Genomic DNA, 18178 nt, shown 5'->3' on the forward strand with positions numbered 1-18178 from the left:
ATATTCCTGCCTTTTCAACATACTCATTTTCCTTTCTGGAATGTTGAAATGTTCTGTTCTTCATCCAGATGCCAGATACAGATGTGTCAGTTTGTGAAATATGACTGAGTGGTTTACTTATAAGGTGTACTTAAACATTTATATGTTTTCCATATTATATTACAATAAAAAGTTTGGAAAAAAAAAAGCTAGTGGCATTCTGAATTCCTTTATGCTGATTTACCTTGTGTTTTTCTCCGAGATGCTTTGCCGTGCATTGACTGGCACTGAGGCTTTGATTTGTGCTTCAAGCCTGGAGTAAATACCTCCTGCAAACTACAGAATAAAGTAGCAAAATTAAGTTATTATCTTTAAGGAACCAATAGAAGCTCTGCTTTATTGAAATGCCATTACTTTTTAACTTAGAAGTAATTTTTTTTAAAGCTCTTTATTGGAATATAATTGCTTTACACTGTTGTGCCAGTTTTTGCGGCACAACAAAATGAATCAGCTATATTTATACATATATCCCCATATACCCTCCCTCCCGCGACTCCTTCCCACCCTCCCCATCCCAGCCCTCTAAGTCCTCACCCATCACTGAGTTGATCTCCCTGTGTTATGCAGCAGCTTCCCACTCGCTGTTGCATTTGCTAGTGTATATATGTCACTGCTACTCTCTCACTTCATCCCAGCTTCCCATCTGCCCCCCACCCTGTGTCCTCAAGTCTGTTATCTGCATCTTTATTTTTGCCCCGTCACTGGGTTCATCAGTACCGTTTTTTTAGATTCCATTTATGTGAGTTAGCATACAGTATTTGTTTTCCTCTTTCTGGCTTACTTCGCTCTATATGACAGACTCTAGGTCCATTCACTTCATTCCAAATAATCCAGTTTCATTCCTTTTTATGGCTGCATAATATTCCATTGTATATATGTGCCACATCTTCTTTATCCATTCATCTGTTGATGGGCATTTAGGTTGCTTCCACGTCCTGGCTATTGTAAACAGTGCTGCAGTGAACATTGTGATACATGTTTCTTTTTGGATTATGGTTTTCTCAGGGTATATGCCCAGGAGTGGGATTGCTGGGTCATATGGTAGTTCTATTTTTAGTTCTTTTAAGGAAACTCCATACCATTTTCCACAGTGGCTATGCCAATTCACTTTCCTACCAACAGTGCAGGAGGGTTCCCTTTTCTCTACACCCTCTCCAGCATTTACTGTTTTTAGATTTTTTGATGATGGCCATTCTGACTGGCATGAAGTGATACCTCATTGTGGCTTTGACTTGCATTTCGCTAATGATCAGTGATGTTGAGCATCTTTTCATGTGTCTGTCGGCCATTTGCATGTCTTCTTTGGAGAAATGTCTATTTAGGTCTTCCACCCATTTTTGGATGGAGTTATTTGCTTTTTTGATATTGAGCTGCATGAGCTGCTTGTATATTTTGGAGATTAATCCTTTGTCAGTTGTTTGCTGGCAAATACTTTCTCCCATTCTGAGGGTTGTCTTCTTGTCTTATTTATGGTTTCTTTTGCTGTGCAAAAGCTTTTAAGTTTCATGAGGTCCCATTTGTTTATTTTTGAATTTATTTCCATTATTCTAGGAGGTGGGTCGAAAAGGATCTTGCTTTGATTTACATCACAGAGTGTTCTGCCTATGTTTTCCTCTAAGAGTTTTTAGAAGTAATTATGATTTTTTAAATTCAGGCTCTTTGAGTTATAATTTATGTTTATTATTTTACATAAGTAAAATTCACCCATTTTAGTATACTGTTTTGAGTTTTGACAAATGCATACAGTTGTGTAACCACTCATAATGGAGACATAAAACAGTTCAATCACCCCAAGAAAATCCCCCGGTGCCCCTTTTAAGTCCAACGATTTGACACTACCAATTTCTGGCAACCATCAACCTGTTTTACGTCTCTATGCTTTTGATTTTTCCAGAAAATTATATAAATAGAATCATATAGCCTGTAGCCTTCTGAATTGGGCTCCTTTCACTTAGCATAATGTGTAGGAGATTCATCTATGTTGCAGTATGTATCACTAGCTCATTCTTTTTTATATATACTAAGTCTTATTTATCAGGTAAAGGACATTTGGGTTGTTTCTAGTTTCTGGCAATTCTAAATAAAGCCACTGTAAGGATATGTGTGAAATGATCTGTATGGTGAATAAACATATAATGCTATAAGAAACAAACTTTTTTCCAAAGCAGCCATTCCATTTTGCATCCTTACTAGCTATATATGAGAATTCCAGTTGCTCAATATCCTTGCCAGTGTATTTAAAAAACTGTTTTAGACATTCTAGTGGTATCTTGTTGGTGTTAATTTACATTTCCCTAATGATTAATGATGTTGCATCTTTTCCTGTGCTTATTTGCCACCTATATCCCTTCTTTCATGAAGCGTATGGTTAATCTTTTGCTCACTTACTTTTATTGGATTGTTTATTTTCGTATTGAGTTTTGAGAATTCTTTATATATTCTGGATACCAATCTTTTACCATATAAATATTTTACACATATTTTCTCATAATTTATGGCTTGTCTTTTCATTCTCTTAATAACGCTTTTCAAAAAGAATATGTTTTAAATTTTGATGAAGTCCAATTGCCAATTTTTTTCTCTTATGGATAATGCTTTTGGTGTTGTAGCTAAGAAATAATTGCCTACCCCATGATGATAAAGATTTTTTTCCTATGTTTCCTTCTTGTAGGGAAGTAAATTTTTAAATAAAAGAATTAAGGGCAAGAGTTACTGTGAATATCTAATACTGATACTAATGATGATACATAATGTTGTGACTAATATGTAATTTAGTAAGAGTATAGGTATTTCTTGTTGTCATTTTCAATAAGATAACATCTTATTTTAAAGATAACACCTAAGCACTGCCAGCAGAGTTGATCAAAATTAGCAACTTCCAGGGGGTCACCCTCTGGATACTCTGCAATGAAGAGTTAATCTGCTCTTGGTTGGACAGTACACTTTCAGTGACAACGTACTTTACTATGTGTGTTATAGAGGACCTATGGACCATAAGAGGTGGTGAGAAACTTACGTGAACAAATTGGCTATCTGGTACAGAATATAAAAATATATTAAAAAATTTACTCTTTTAAAATTATAAAGTACCTTTATACTTATGATGAAAATAAAGTAGGAAGGCATATCTAAGCAAGCACAGTACACGAGTATATAATTCTTACTTCTTTTGCTTCCTTTGACTTGACTCGGTCCAGATCACCCAATCTCATCTTTATTAGGTGCCCTGTAATTTCAGACATCCGCTGTTGATCTGAAGGTAAAAATTAATAAACCTTACTTTTTATGAGGATGTTTTTATTACTTTTATTTCTTAAGGAAGATTGAAATCATCAAGAGTTTATGAAAATATCATTGGATATTATTTACAGACACATACACCTATTTATCTTTGAAGGATTTTAGGCTACAAGTGCCAAAATGACTCCTATACAGATAACTGTGCTACTTTTATTACTGTAAATCAGCCTAAGGCATATTCATCCTTCTTGAGAGCACAAGTAGGGGGTGAAAGTCAGTCTGAGAGAACTCAAGATGACAGATGCATAAAACAACACATTATCTGCTGGGATTGTCTAGTAATGTGTGCTAACTGTGGGCCTTATACCAGTTGGGATCTTTAAAGTTATTCAACATACTTCATAAAGTAAGAGATTCCTATCACTGCTATTTATACCTAACTTATACATTACCCAAATAGTAAAACTTACCATCTTCTCTTTGTGCATCTTGGTTGAATCTCAAGGACCTTGTGGCATCCCACTTATTCTTCTGCATACTCACACTATTGAAAAAAATTAAACAAAAATCAGCATGGATGCTTTCAGAGTGAACATCTGACTGGATTAAGGAGCAATACTCACATGAAAGGAGACACATCTCTAGAAGTTGACTAAAAAAAAGTAGACAACATTAAGGCCCAATTAGAACATATTTACTGATTAGTGTTATAGGTAATAACAAAAAAAGTTTACATTTATTGGGTACAAGATACTGTACACCAAGAGCATTATAAGCACTCTTTCTTTGAAGCCTTGCAACAACCATGTGAGATGTGCTATTATCTCTACAATAAAACAGCTTCAGAGAGGAAACTTGTCCACAGAGAAACAGACCTAGAATTTGAACCCAGTTTTATTTGTCTGACCTGCAAGTCCCCCACCTCTTATACAATCTTTTAGAATTCACTCATTCTGTGCCTGTAGTCCTTAACATGGAGATGAACGTACAACCTATCCAACATATATTGTGCGGAACTTGTCTGAATCCCAGCTTTTCACACATTTTTAGAATCCATAGTTTCTCTTTTAGCCAACTGTAGTTATACTGTCCTCTTATTCCTACCTGGCTTTTTACTCCTTCCTTGGAAGGCATTGGGAAATAAGAATAATTTTAAAAGGGCATAAAATATAATTTATTTAAAAAATTTAAAGCCTACTTATTTTATTTTTTGAATAACGCTGGTTCAAAATTCAAGAAGTTCAAACAGCACATCTAGTAAAAAGCCTCTGACCCCCAGACATTCAGTTCCCTTCCTTAGAGGCAACTAATTTTATCCATTTCTTGTATAGCTTCCCACAGATATTTTATGGCTATACAAGAAAATTCATACATATTTCTTCATCTATTCTACACAAAAGGTAGCATAATATGCCACTAAACATACCACTCTGCACTTTTCCTTTTTTCTTTCTTTCTTTTATTGAAATATAGTTACTTTACAAAGTTGTATTAGCTTCTGGTATAAAGTGATCCAGTTTTTTATATATATATATTCATTTTCATATTCTTTTCCATTATAGTTTATTACAAGACATTGAATCTAGTTCCCTGTGCCATACAGTAGGACCTTATTGTTTATCTATTTTATATATAATAGTAGTTTGTATATTCTAATCCCAAACCCCTTATTTCTCACTCCCTCAACTGCATTTTCCATTTTTCATGTGTCAATATACCTTAGAGATCTTTAATCTCAGTCTTTACAGCGATTCTTCACTCATTTTTACACTGCTAGCATTCCACTGTGGTACTCATTACTTTTCCTTCTCAGATTTTTCCTGGCCGTACCTGCTTATTTCTCAATATGAACTTTAGAGCAGTAATAGAGTTACCTTCTCCAATGTCTTTTCTTTCTTCTGACCACAGGGTGAAGACATCTGCTTTTTTGGTTGTTTAGTGAACTTCTTTGGCTTCTCCTTTTTCCCTGATAACAGAAGGTCAACGTTATGAGCATAAGTCTCATATGCTTTTCCCATGCACTTCTCACATTCAAACAATAAAACTACTGAAAAATAAAACATTGTTTTCGAAAACTAACAAATTACCTCTGGGTAAAAAGTAAATATGGAGAAATCAAACTAAAAGTGCTTTACAGAAGTTCATTTTAATTACTTCTTTCTTCTTGGTGAAAATCTTTGGGGAAAAAAATGAAGGCAATGAATTCCAAGTTCCAATGAAATTAAATACAGAAAAATATTGGGGAAATTATACATATTTCTTTCTCTGAATCTAATTTGACAGTAGAGTCACCTCTTCTAAATCCAAATTTTTTATATTAAAAATAACTAACACAGAAAAGCACACTTTGAGAATGGGAGGAGAGAAGAGCTCACAAAAAATCTTTAAAATGTCTTTTATCCACGCAGGAAGTGCGGCTATGAAGGTAAAAATGGAGGTAGAGCATAAATGATCTTGGAAAGAAGCAGATTTGGGACAAACTGTATTTGAAACTAGGGCATTCCTGCAGTCAATATTCTGACTTTACTCTGGCTGACAGTTTAGTGGAGAAAGGACAGAGGCAAAAAAAGGGAGGGGAAAGAAGTAGTTTTCTAAAAACAATGTTTGAAGGTTAAGAATAGTATATTAGATCACTGTTTCCCACATATCAATTATTGGTACACCACTTTCACACTTTCTGCTCTATCTTAAAAGGGAAACTTTATCACTATCATGAATGAAAAAGCTGTAAAATGTGCTACATAGAAGATAATTTTGAAGATAACAGAATAAAGACAAAACAACACCAATAATCTGGATAGATTTATTTGTCTGCTGGCAAGCCCTGAGCCCCTGACATGTCTCTCTGCTAAAGTGAGAGATTAACAAGCATTATAAAATTGCTAAAAGCCATGATAGGGTGGGACATATGACAACGGCAGTGTGAAAAAGCTGGGCATTTCCTTCCCTAAAAACAGAACAAAAAGGGGGGAGTCAAGGAAGGGAGGGAATACGGGGATATGTGTATAAAAACAGATGATTGAACTTGGTGTACCCCCAAAAAAAGAAAAAAAGAAAAAAAGAAAAAAAAAAACAGAACAAAAATATTATATAAACAACCATCTGCAGGTACTGGCAGTCAAAGGAAGATAGAAAGTTCAATGTTCATATCTGAAAGATACAAGAGGTAAGAACTGTGAGTTCATGGCTTTCTTGTCTGAGGGCACTTCCCCACCTTCAAAGCTCAGCGAAGAAAGCTACAACCTTGAGTTCCAGGGAGAAGATGACAGAGTTCAAAGCAACTGAGAAGCTGGATTGTTTTTTGTTTTGGCTGTGCCGCGTGGCTTGTGGGATCTTAGTTCTCTGACCAGAGATAAAACCCATGCCCCCTACAGTGGAAGCGTGGACTCCTAACCACTGGACCACCAGGGAATTCCTAAGATGCTGGAAGTTTAAAGGGGAAAGTTTGGAAGCAAGAAAGAGACCTGAGGGCTAAAATGTGAATATAAAGTATGCCCAAATTCCTAACTGAGTGTTAAATAAGTATATGGGAGACCCTAGGAAGCCGAGCTAAAAAGGCAAGCAGAAACTAGGGTGGGGTGTGGATTCTTGCAAGATGGAACTGCTCTTTGTGAGATGTGGGAGTTTCTTGTGCCTTTTGATTGAATGATTTCCCCAAACTGCCTTTAGCTTGAGCTTATGTGAGTCTTATTGGCTTTAGGTATCAGAGGTCAGACCTGGGGACTGGAAAAACAAGTAGGAATCTAGCGGGGAACCCAAAATGCAAGGAAGCCACTAAGCAGGTGAGCCCCCAAATCTGAATATAAATTCTGTCCAAATCCTTGGCTGACCACTAAACTACACAGGCTGGTATGGCCCCTGGGGGTGGGGGGTGGGGGGGTGGGGAATGGCAGGGACAGGCAAAAGCAGCAGCAGTTAGCAGCCAAAAAAACCTATGCAAAGACACCATCCACTGCACACCGGCTGGGAGACAGATTTTGCAGTCTGGCTCAGGCAGATTAGTTGATTACTAGAACAAAAATTCCAACAATCCTTAGAAGAACAAAACAGATTTCAGAGTTGCACAAAGATAATCTACAATTTCCAGTTTTCACCAAAAAGTTATGAGATAAAGAAAGTGAAAAGTATGACCCATTCAGAAAAGAAATAGTCAATAGAAACTGATTCTGAGAGGGCCAGCATGTTGGACTCAGGAGATAGTAACTTCAAAGCAACTATTATAAATATGTACAAAGGAAAAATGGTTATACTGAGTAAGTACTCAGAGAATCTCAATAGAGAAATGCAGAGTATAAAAGAAGAACCAGGGGGAAATTTTAGAGCTGAAAGGCACAATAATTGAAATGAAAACAAATGAAAAAATGTACCAAATGGGCTCAAGAAAAAATCTGAAACAGCAGATAAATGAATCAGTGAACGTGAAGTTAAGCACTGGAAATTATCCAATCTAGGGGAGGGGGTAAAAAAGAGAGAACGTTGAAGAAAAAACCCCCCAAACCTCAGAGACAATATCAAGAAGTAATAGGTGTACTGGAGTTCCAGAAAACGAGTGAGAGAAAAGGGCAAATAAAATACTTAAAGAAATAATGATTGGACTTCCCTGGTGGCGCAGTGGTTAAGAATCCACCTGCCAATGCAGGGGACACGGGTTTGAGCCCTGGTCTGGGAAGATCCTACATGCTGTGGACCAAATAAGCCCATGTACCACAACTGCTGAGCCTGCGCTCTAGAGCCCGTGAGCCACAACTACTGAAGCCCAAGTGCCTAGTGCTATGATCTGCAACAAGAGAAGTCATCACAATGAGAAGCCCACGCACTGCAACGAAGAGTAGACCCCACTCACGCAACCAGAGAAAGCCTGTGCACAGCAATGAAGACCCAATGCAGCCAATAAATAAATAAATAAATTTATTAAAAAAAAAAAGGAAAAATAGGCAAAAGATTTAAACATACTTCACAAAAAGTCATACAAACGACCAACAAGCACATGAAAAGATGCCTAGAATTATACACACACTAGAATGCCTAATGTTAAAAACAAAATAAAACAATAATACCAAGTATTGGTACAAATGTGTAGCAGCTGGAACTCTCATACATTGCTGGTGGGATGTAAAATGGTACAGTCAATTTGCAAAACAGTTTGGCAGTTTCTTGTAAATTTACACATACACTTACCATATAACCCAGCAATTCCACTCCTAGGTATCTACCCAAGAAAAATGAAAACATGTCCACACAGGCTTTTAGGCAAATGTTCACAGCAGCGTTATTCATAACAGCCAAGAACTGGGAACAACCCAAATGTCCATGAAATGGTGAAGAGATGAACAGATTATGGTATATTTCTATAATGGAATACTACTCTGCTATAAAAAGGAACAAGCTGCTGATATACACACCAATATGGATGAATCTCAAAAACATCATACTAAGTGAAAGAAGCCACACACAAAAGACTATTCATGATTCCATTTATATGAAATCTTAGAAAAGGTAAACCACAGTGACAAAAAGTAGATTAATGGTTGCCTGGAATTGGAAGTGGGGAAAGGGAACTGAGTGTGAAGGGTTAGGAGGAAACTTTTTGGACAGATATTCTAGGTCTTGATTTTGGTGGTGGTGATACAACTGTGCTTAAACTCATCAAAGTGTACACTTAAAACTGGATGAATTTTATTACATGTAAACTATACCTCAATCTACTGTGAAAAAAAAACAACATAGTAGCATTTTCTCCTTCACTAATTAGTATTGAAAAATAATTGATAAAGACTAGTTTCTTCATTAGGGGATTCAACATGTAAAGAAAAATTATATAAAACTTAGAAATAAGACAAAGGGAAGACTGCATGTCCTTTAAGTGATATATTGGAGAACTTCTTAACAAGCTCACCCAAAAAATTACTTAACCCTCTAAGAGAACATCCTCATGTTTGACTTTCCTATCTACTATTGACTGAAGGCCCAGATGCTTTGAAGCTTCATGTTACTTTGCAAATTTTTATGTCTAATAGAAATGCAAATGATTTCTGTCTAATAGAAAAGATAACCCTGGGACTTCCCTGGTGGTCCAGTGGTTAAGAATCTGTGCTTCCACTGAAGGGGGCATGGGTTCGATCCCTGGTGGGGGAACTAAGATCCCTCATGCTGAGTGGTGGGGCCAAAAAAAAGGAAAAAAAGAATAAAAGAAAAAAAAGACAAGATAACCCCAAAGGTTATGGGTGTATTGTCTTGTAGGACATTAATCAGTTTTATATCTAATTTGCAATCATTTTTTAACGTTCTTTTTTCAAATACCTACAAATACCTGAGTCTTCAAATGCTTAACCCTAACTCTTTTCCCTGCTATTTCTCTAACAGGTTGAAAAATTTTGACACGAGTTCATTCCATAGTTGTATAAAATCACGGTTTTAATTGTTAAAAAATCATACTTTGATGACTATTATTCAATGCTTCATTTGAGTGTCACTTCAAATTATCTCAGGTACAATGAGGGAATCACACATTTTGAGAAACCCATTAAGTTATACCTGAAATGAAAACTTGGAGGATTATTTCTTAGTATACCACACTTTAAAAAAAAAAAAAAAAAACTATGAGTATTCTGTGTTAGTGTCAGGGTTAGGGAATCTTGATGAAGCCGCTATTATTTATTGTTTCCACGTTACAATCTACCATGTAGACTTATAAAGCCATTTCCTCATCCTTGCATTAAATCCTTCAGAATAAAACCTCCTCATAAAAGGGAGACTTAATTTTTAACTTAGAAATCCATACTTTGTTTCTTGGATACTTCTTCTTCATCTCCAACTTCATCTTCAGTGACCTCAGACCCAGTGGTATATTCTTCTTCTTCTGAAAATAATGACTGTTGTTTCTGAATTAAAAAAACAAAATAAATCGTATTAGAATTGTGTATTATCACATCACCAATGACTTCTTTCAAACACACTTATCTAAATTTATTTTGGGTGAATGAGCCAAACAAGAACTGATGAAATGACCACTGCCTAGCACAGCATTCAGGAAATGGATGTAAGAATTTCTACATTTAGGACAGGATAACATTACATTGAATATTTAAAAAATTTATTTCCTTTATAGATTGTAGCAGAGTGATGGGCACATTATAGTTACTTAGTATTTGTTGATTGCACCTCTATCACTCAACTGAAAGTATTTTCCTTGATATTAAGATTAAATTAAAATACAATAATTGCCAATATGAATGCAGTTCTCATAAACAAGCAAACGTGCACATTCTCTGGGTGAATGTGGCTCTGGATCATATGAACATATCTGCATCAGTTTCCTGCATCTATCCACCCTCCTGTCTGTTATCACTGATACAAATTTCTATTCCATTCTTGTGAATACTGGTGGCAGATGGCATAGTAATGGCAAATAGGTAAAAAACAAGCAAACAAAAAAATCAATAAATCAAACAACCAATTGGAACTTAATTGATTTGTTGTTTTGTTCAATGTTCTAAATGAGACTTAAAAGTGACTTTAAAAAAGTCATTTAAGAAAACTTATGGATTATGCAGCCAGATAATGGAGTGTCTGTTTTAAACAATGACATTTTTAGTAAGTGCGAAATTATAGAAGCTGAAAAGGATGATATACATTTAACTAAAATCTATAAAATTAGATACTCATAAGATTCTATTAAACTGAACTTAGATTTAGGAAGAAAGAGATTCATGAAAGCAAAATACAGTTGCTCACTTACCAGCTGCAGTGTCCAGTTTTTCAGTGACAAGAACTATAAAAAAGACAAAGGAATATGAGATCAATATATCTGCATCTACCCAGACTGCAGCTCCTTATTTCACATGGATATTGTAGAAGAGTTGGAAAAAGTTAAAAAAAGTTGGTTCCCTTCTAGGTTAAAATATAATTTTAAACTCATCTAAAAATGATATAGTACAATCTTTTATACTCCTTGCCTAGAGAAAAACGTATATGTCTACAAAAAAGAAAAAAAATCAACAGTTCCTAGTGTCATTTCCAAAAGACAAGTAAATCACATATAATATAATTTTATATTGTGAATTATTTCAATCACTTTTTAATGTTTATATTCTATTATAAAGAACCAGATTATATATGGATTTTCAAGAAATCTAATTTTCTATTTTGTATATAATTTATAAATAAATGTGAGTAATTAAACACAGCCATGTGAAGTTTATAATGCATTTTACATGGAATATTTCACTTTCTCAAGTAAATGCCACTTCAACTAACACAGGCAAACAGAGACTCCTTGGCTGTTTGTAACAGGAATCAAAGGAATCAAAGCTTTCCAGTCACCTTAAAAATATCTCAGTTTGAAGCTCTGGAAAAACTAAATGCATTACTGAATACAATTAAAAAAAAGAATTTCATATCAAAAAAAGTTTATAGGACTAGGAGGGGATAAAATATCCCATTCATACTATCTTCATTCCTCAAAACATTATTTGTCCATAATAAACCCTGAAGATTATATTTTCCCCCCAAATTTAAGTTGATTAATTATTAATTCTTTTCGTGCAAGAAATATATCATCCTTATAAAACTGTTATCTTAGTATAATATCTTGTTATGATAGTCAGTAAATGCATATTAATGGAAATTTTCAATATTAATTGTAACCGATCAAATTTGTGTCAAAGATTAAATATTATCAAGTGTTTTTATAAGTAAAGAATAAATGAAACAAGCTACTTACAGCATTGAGCTCTGCACTCTTGGGGCCCCATGGTGTATTTGGCTCCAGTAAAACATCACAGTCTAGACCCTTTTCATCACAGGGACCACCAGAATCACTTGAAAGAAAAAGACATTTTATGGACAAGTGTTTGATTTAAGAATTTTTTTTTTTTTTGGCCTTGCTACGCAGTAGGATCTTAGTTGTCCAACCAGGGGTCAAACCTGGGCCCTGCCTGTGAAAGTGCCAAGTTCTAACCACTGGACCGCCAGGGAATTCCCTAATTTCTTAAGAATTTAAATGCAAACAATATCTTTTTTTATGCAAATGTTTTATAAATTGCTCTTCAGAAATACAGTTGTTGAGTATAAGGTATGCCACTTCAACATTTACATTTCTTAATGCATCTAGTGATTCTCCCAGCATAAGTCACTCCATTTGGGGAGAGCACCACTTTACTCCAAGCATCGTACCTGCCAGGCGGTGAAATCGCCTGTTATGGTAGATACTGCTTTGAGAACAGCCTTTTTTAGAGGGTCCTCCTATCCCCAACCTGACAGCCTGTTGCAATTGCAAAATGATGGAAGTGACTTCATTAATTAATAAATCCAAAGAGTTCAAATTTATGCAAAGATAACCTCAATCATCAATTTTTTTTCCAGTTCTATCAATTAGCTAAGATGGCCTTAAGTAACTTGAACAAATTTTTTAAAACCCTCAAAAAATTGGATTGTGGGCCCCATCCTTTTAATCACCAGGAACTTTTATTATTAGTTTTTCTTCCTCTTGGACTTTGAATATTTTGAGGGTTTTTTTTTTTTTCTGTCAAACACCTGCTTGCTCTTATTGTAAACTAACATATAATTTCAGCGAGGCTTTCTGACATAATGTAAACTATTTGAGGACTGCCATTACTGATTTGGGGAATCACCGAGGGGTACATGATTCTAGGATGGAAACCATTGAATAAAGCCACAGTACAGCATTTCCCCCACCTCACCTAACTGTATCTTTAGCAAAAGGCACAAGAATGACATCTTTGTGTTTCTGCAGATCATCCAGTATTCTGGCAGTTGGGCGGGACAGCAAATCTTCACCTTCACCTTGATCACAAAGAACAACCATGTGGTCCTTCACTTTACAACCCTGTCGTGTAAAAGACTAAATCTGAGAGGTTGGTTCACTATAGAAACATTCCGTTAAAGACGACTGTATGTTTCTGTTCTTCTTTGCCCCATCATACCATCCCATTAACACTTTTACAACTTTCTCTCAAGAAAAAATAATACTCATACAGAAAAGAGCATGGAACATACATGTGTACCTTCACAAATATCCATGTAACACCATCCATGCTAAAAAAAACAGAATATTGCCAATACTCCAGGATCTCTCACAGGCTCATGCCCAACCATAATTGCCTCCATCCTCCCAAAGGATAGTCTCTACCTCAGCTTTTATGGTTCTCACTTCCTTGCTTTCACTTTTTATCACTTAAGGATGCATTCACAAACACTCCAGCTTAGTTTTGTCTCATTTGCTTTAATACTATGTTTTTGTGATTACTGCATGTAACTAACATTTGCTTTAATGGACAGTATGACACTGTATTAATAACCACAATTTGCTTATCTATTCTACAGTTGGTGGATGGGTTGTTTCCAGTTTGCAACTATTCCAAGTAGTAGTATTATGAACATTCTTTAACATGTTTCCTGATGCACAAGTGCTCATGTGTACCAAATTAAATTACTAATGGGAGTTCTCATTACTCTATATTCTTGATAACATTTGGTGAGACATTTTCATTATAGTCATTCTGGTGAGCGTGTAGTGGTATCTCACTGTGGTTTTAATTTGCATTTCCCCAACTAAAAATGATGTTGAGCTCCTTTCCATGTTTACTGGACAAGGAACTTTCCTGTGTGAAGTTGCCATTGTCTTTTTGTTATTAATTTGTACAAGTTAAAAAAATCTTAATACGAACCATTTATGGATATATGTTGCTAATATCTGGTCTCACCTGTGAGTCTGTCACCTCAGTTTCAGTTTAATGTAGTTAATGTACGTGAATTTAAAATCTCTCCCTTTATGGTATTATCTTTTAATAGCTTTATTAGTTTTTTTTTCTTTTTTCTTTTTTGCCACCCTGAACGGCTTGAGGGATCTTAGTTCTCTGATCAGGGATCAAACCCATGCCCTTGGCAGTGAGACCATGAAGTCCTAACCACTGGACTGCCAGGGAATTCCCAGCTTTATTAGTTTTTGTTTCATATATAGGCTTTTTTGGGGGGAATAGTGTGGGCTATTCTTTCCCCATTTTGATTTCCCAGTGTCCCTCTTATTGGAAAGTCTATCCTTTGCCTACTGCTCTGTTAAGTCACCTTTGTCAGTCAAGTATCCAAGTACTTTTGGGTATCGACATTCCTCAGTATCTGTGGGGGATTGGTTCTAGGAGTCCCCATATATACCAAAATCCATAGATTCAACCAACTGCAGATTATGCCGTACTGTACGTATTTATTTTTTAAAATCCATGATGAGTGGACCCGAGCAGTTCAAACCAGTGTTGTTCAAGGGTCAAACGTACTTCATTTTCTTCTACTGGTCCATCTGTTTAATCCTCATCAGTATCACACTGTCCTAATTACCAAAGACTTATAATAAATTTTGATACTGAGCAGAGAAAGTACTTCTACCTTTGTGTTCTCTGAGAGTATCTTAACTACTCTTGGCCCTTTGAATTTCCATAAATATTTTAGAACCAGCTTAGAAACATTTCTGATAAAAAACTATTAGGATTTTTATTGAGATTGCATGGGTCTATATAGGTCATTCTGGTGAACATTTATATCTTTACAATATTGAGTCTTTGAATCCATGAACATGTACAAAAATCCACTTTTTAGTTTTACTTTCTCTGAATAATATTTTATGTTTTCTATATAGAGTTCTTGTACATTATTTTATTAGATTTATTCCTAGGTACTTATTTTTGAGGCTACTGTAAGTGGTTTCTTTTTATAAATTTCATTTTCTAACCTCACTGGTTTATAGAAATACAACTGATTTTTGTAGGTACTAGTGGTCCAGTGGGTAAGACTCCACGCTCCCAATGCAGGAGGCCCAGGTTCGATCCATGGTCGGCGAACTAGATCCCACATGCATGCCACGACTAAGAGTCTGCATGCCACAACTAAGAAGTCTGCATGTTGCAACTGAGAAGTCTGCATGCCGCAACTAAAGATCCTGTATGCTGCAACTAAACATGCCAAAATGAAGATCCTGCATGCTACAGCTAAGACTTGGTGCAGCCAAAATAAATAATAAATATTTTTTTTTGAAAAAGGAAATACAACTGAATTTTTTTTTTAATTGGCTGTGTTGGGTCTTTGCTGCTGCACATGGGCTTTCTCTAGTTGCAGAGAGCGGAGGCTACTCTTTGTTGTGGTGTGCGGGCTCCTCGTTGCTGTGGCTTCTCTTGTTGAGGAGCACAGGCTCTAGGCGCATGGGCTTCAGTAGTTGTGGCACATGGACTCAATAGTTGTGGCTCACAGGCTCTAAAGCGCAGGCTCGATAGTTGTGGCACATGGGTTTAGCTGCTCCGTGGCATGTGGGATCTTCCTGGGGCAGGGATTGAACCCGTGTCCCCTGCATTAGCAGGCAGATTCTCAACCACTGCGTCACCTAGGAAGCCCACAACTGATTTTTGTAAATGATTTTAATAGATTAATCTTAAATTCTTATTAACACTAATAATTTATCTGTAGATTCTCCAGGGTTTTCTATATTCACAATATCATCTGCAAATTATGACAGCTCCTTTCAATCCCTATAATCTTTTTTTTTCCCCTATAATCTTTTAATTTCTTTTTCTTGTGTTAATACACTGTTCAGGACATCTAGATCAATTTGAATAGAAGTATGTTGACAATGAGCATTCTTATTATGCTCCCAATTTCAAAGGAAAAATTTTCTACATTTCACTATCAAGTGTTATATTATGTATCCTTTATTAGATTGCATAATTTCCCTTTTATTTCTATTGGTAAGAATTTTAAATTTTTGTTTCTGTTTTATCATTCCACTCATTCCTTTCACACACATTAATTAGAAGTTATACATTCTTCTACCCTTTTAGTGGTTACCCCAGAATTTATAACATGTCCTTGACTTATCAAAGTCTAATTTGTTAATATAGTCCCTAATGCAAGACCTTTTAAACTCCATTTCATCACTCTCTCAACTTATAGGCTATTGTTATGGGTTTTAATATTATACACTAAACTGTATAGTATATATCAATTATTTTTAAATTGTCTATATTATTACTATAATTATACATTTATTACAAACACACATAAAGCATTACAAGCATTGTTTTACTACCATTGTTTTATACAGTCAATGTTCATTTAGATTTACCAATATATTAATTTCTTTCTTTAGTCTTTATTCCTTCCTGTATCTTGAGAACATCCATTAGTATTTCTTTTTTTAAAATATTTTTATTTATTTATTTTTATTTATTTGGCTATGCCGGGTCTTAGTTGCAGCATGTGGGATCTAGTTCCCTGACCAGGGATCAAACCTGGGGCCCCTGCAATGGGAGCATGGAGTCTTATCCACTGGACCACCAGGGAAATCCCAGTATTTCCTTTTTAAAGCGGTTTGCTGGTTGCAAATTCTTTCAATTTTTCTTTGCCTAAAAAAAAAAAATCTTTATTTTACCTTCATTCTTAAAGGATATATAAGGAAGGCACAGATTTTCTAGATTATTATTTCTTTTATCACACTTAAAACCTAGTGGACTATCCCCTGGCTTCCACTGCTATTGTTAAGATGTGAACTCTAATTATTGATGTTTTGAAGAGAATTCTATACTTTTTCCCTCCGGTTGCTTTAAAAATGTTCTCTTTGTTTTTTGTTTTCTGCAGTTTCACTATGATAGGTGCGAGTATGGATTTTTTTTTTCCCTGAAAGAAATTTTTTTTAAACTAAAAAAAATTTTTTCTTCCAGTTTTATTGAGATATAATTGACATGGAGCACTGCATAAGTTTACAGAATACAGCACAGCATGATTTGATTTACATACATTATGAAGTGATTATCACAAAAAGCTTAGTGAACATCCATCATCTCAAATAGGTACAAAGTTAAAGAAATAGAAAAAAGACTTTTTTCTCTCTGAGAACTCTTAGGATTCACTCTCTTAACAACGTTTATATGTAACACAGTAATGTTAGTTATATTTATCATGCTGTACATTATAGGATTTCTTATCTTATTGGGAGTCAATGAAATTCTTGATCTATAAATAATCAGTAATTTTGAAATATCTTAGCCATTATCTCTTCAAATTTTGCCTCTGATCCATTTTTTTTCTCTTCTAAGGGGAAACCCTATTAAAAAGTTAGACCTTCTCACACAAAAAGACAAATACGGTGTGAATCCACAATAAAGGTAGTCAGATTCATTGAGACAGAAAGTAGAATGGTGGTTGCCATGGGACACGGAATTGTTCATTAGGTATAGAGTTTCAGTTCTGCAAGAGGAAAGAGTTCTGGAGATGGACTGCACAATAACAGGAATATATTTAACATTACTGAACTATACACTTAAAAAATGATTATGGCAAATTTTATGCTATGTTTATTTTACCATAATTAAAAAACAGTAGATATGCACTCTCTAGGTCTCTTAATTTCTTTCATATTTCTCATAATTTTGTCTCTCTGTGCTTCATTCTGGATAGTTTCTTCTGACTTTTATCTTTCATTTTACTCATTCTTCAGCTATATCGAAGTTGCTATTAAATTTGCCACTGATCTTAAATTTGTTATTACGTTTTTCGGTAGTAGCATTTCTATTTATTTTTATTTAAACTCTGTCATTTAAAAAAATTTTTTATTTATTTGGCTGTGCTGGGTCTTAGTTGCAGCACGTGGAATCTTCTCTGTGGCACAAGGGATCTTTAGCTGCGGGCATGCAAACTCTTAATTGTGGCATGTGGGATCTAGTTCCCTGATTAAGGATTGAACCCGGGCCCTCTACATTGGGAGCATGGAGTCTTAGCCACTGGACCACCAGGGAAGTCCCTCTTTGTCACTTTTTATAGTTTATAATACCCTGTCAAAAACTTCTGAACTTGGCTTCTATCAACTTAAACTAGTAATCTTATTGATTTTGTGTCAATA

The 18178-nt window shown here is 35.2% G+C and overlaps 1 protein-coding gene across 10 annotated transcripts in view; it reads right to left on the reverse strand.

The window, feature by feature from the left end:
- The window catches only part of SANBR (SANT and BTB domain regulator of CSR), a 93244-nt gene that overhangs the window by 37654 nt on the left and 37412 nt on the right, over positions 1-18178 (reverse strand). For 5 of the 10 annotated variants that reach the window (XR_009054718.1, XR_009054717.1, XM_057741910.1 and 2 more), the window contains exons 13-20: positions 12981-13126; positions 12002-12098; positions 11018-11050; positions 10061-10160; positions 5154-5245; positions 3903-3931; positions 3750-3823; positions 3204-3292 (exon numbers count right to left, since the gene is read on the reverse strand). Coding sequence is in view for 8 of the 10 variants with exons in the window: in XM_057741910.1 (XP_057597893.1) it covers positions 3204-3292; positions 3750-3823; positions 3903-3931; positions 5154-5245; positions 10061-10160; positions 11018-11050; positions 12002-12098; positions 12981-13126 (660 nt within the window). In the remaining 2 variants the exon portion in view is untranslated. Of the gene's footprint in view, positions 1-223; positions 316-630; positions 994-3203; positions 3293-3749; positions 3824-3902; positions 3932-5153; positions 5246-10060; positions 10161-11017; positions 11051-12001; positions 12099-12980; positions 13127-18178 lie in introns of those variants that run through there. The other 5 variants (XM_057741907.1, XM_057741911.1, XM_057741906.1 and 2 more) reach the window with 2 other exon arrangements.

This window comes from Hippopotamus amphibius, chromosome 7, assembly GCF_030028045.1.
Source record: "Hippopotamus amphibius kiboko isolate mHipAmp2 chromosome 7, mHipAmp2.hap2, whole genome shotgun sequence".
NCBI lineage: Eukaryota > Metazoa > Chordata > Mammalia > Artiodactyla > Hippopotamidae > Hippopotamus > Hippopotamus amphibius.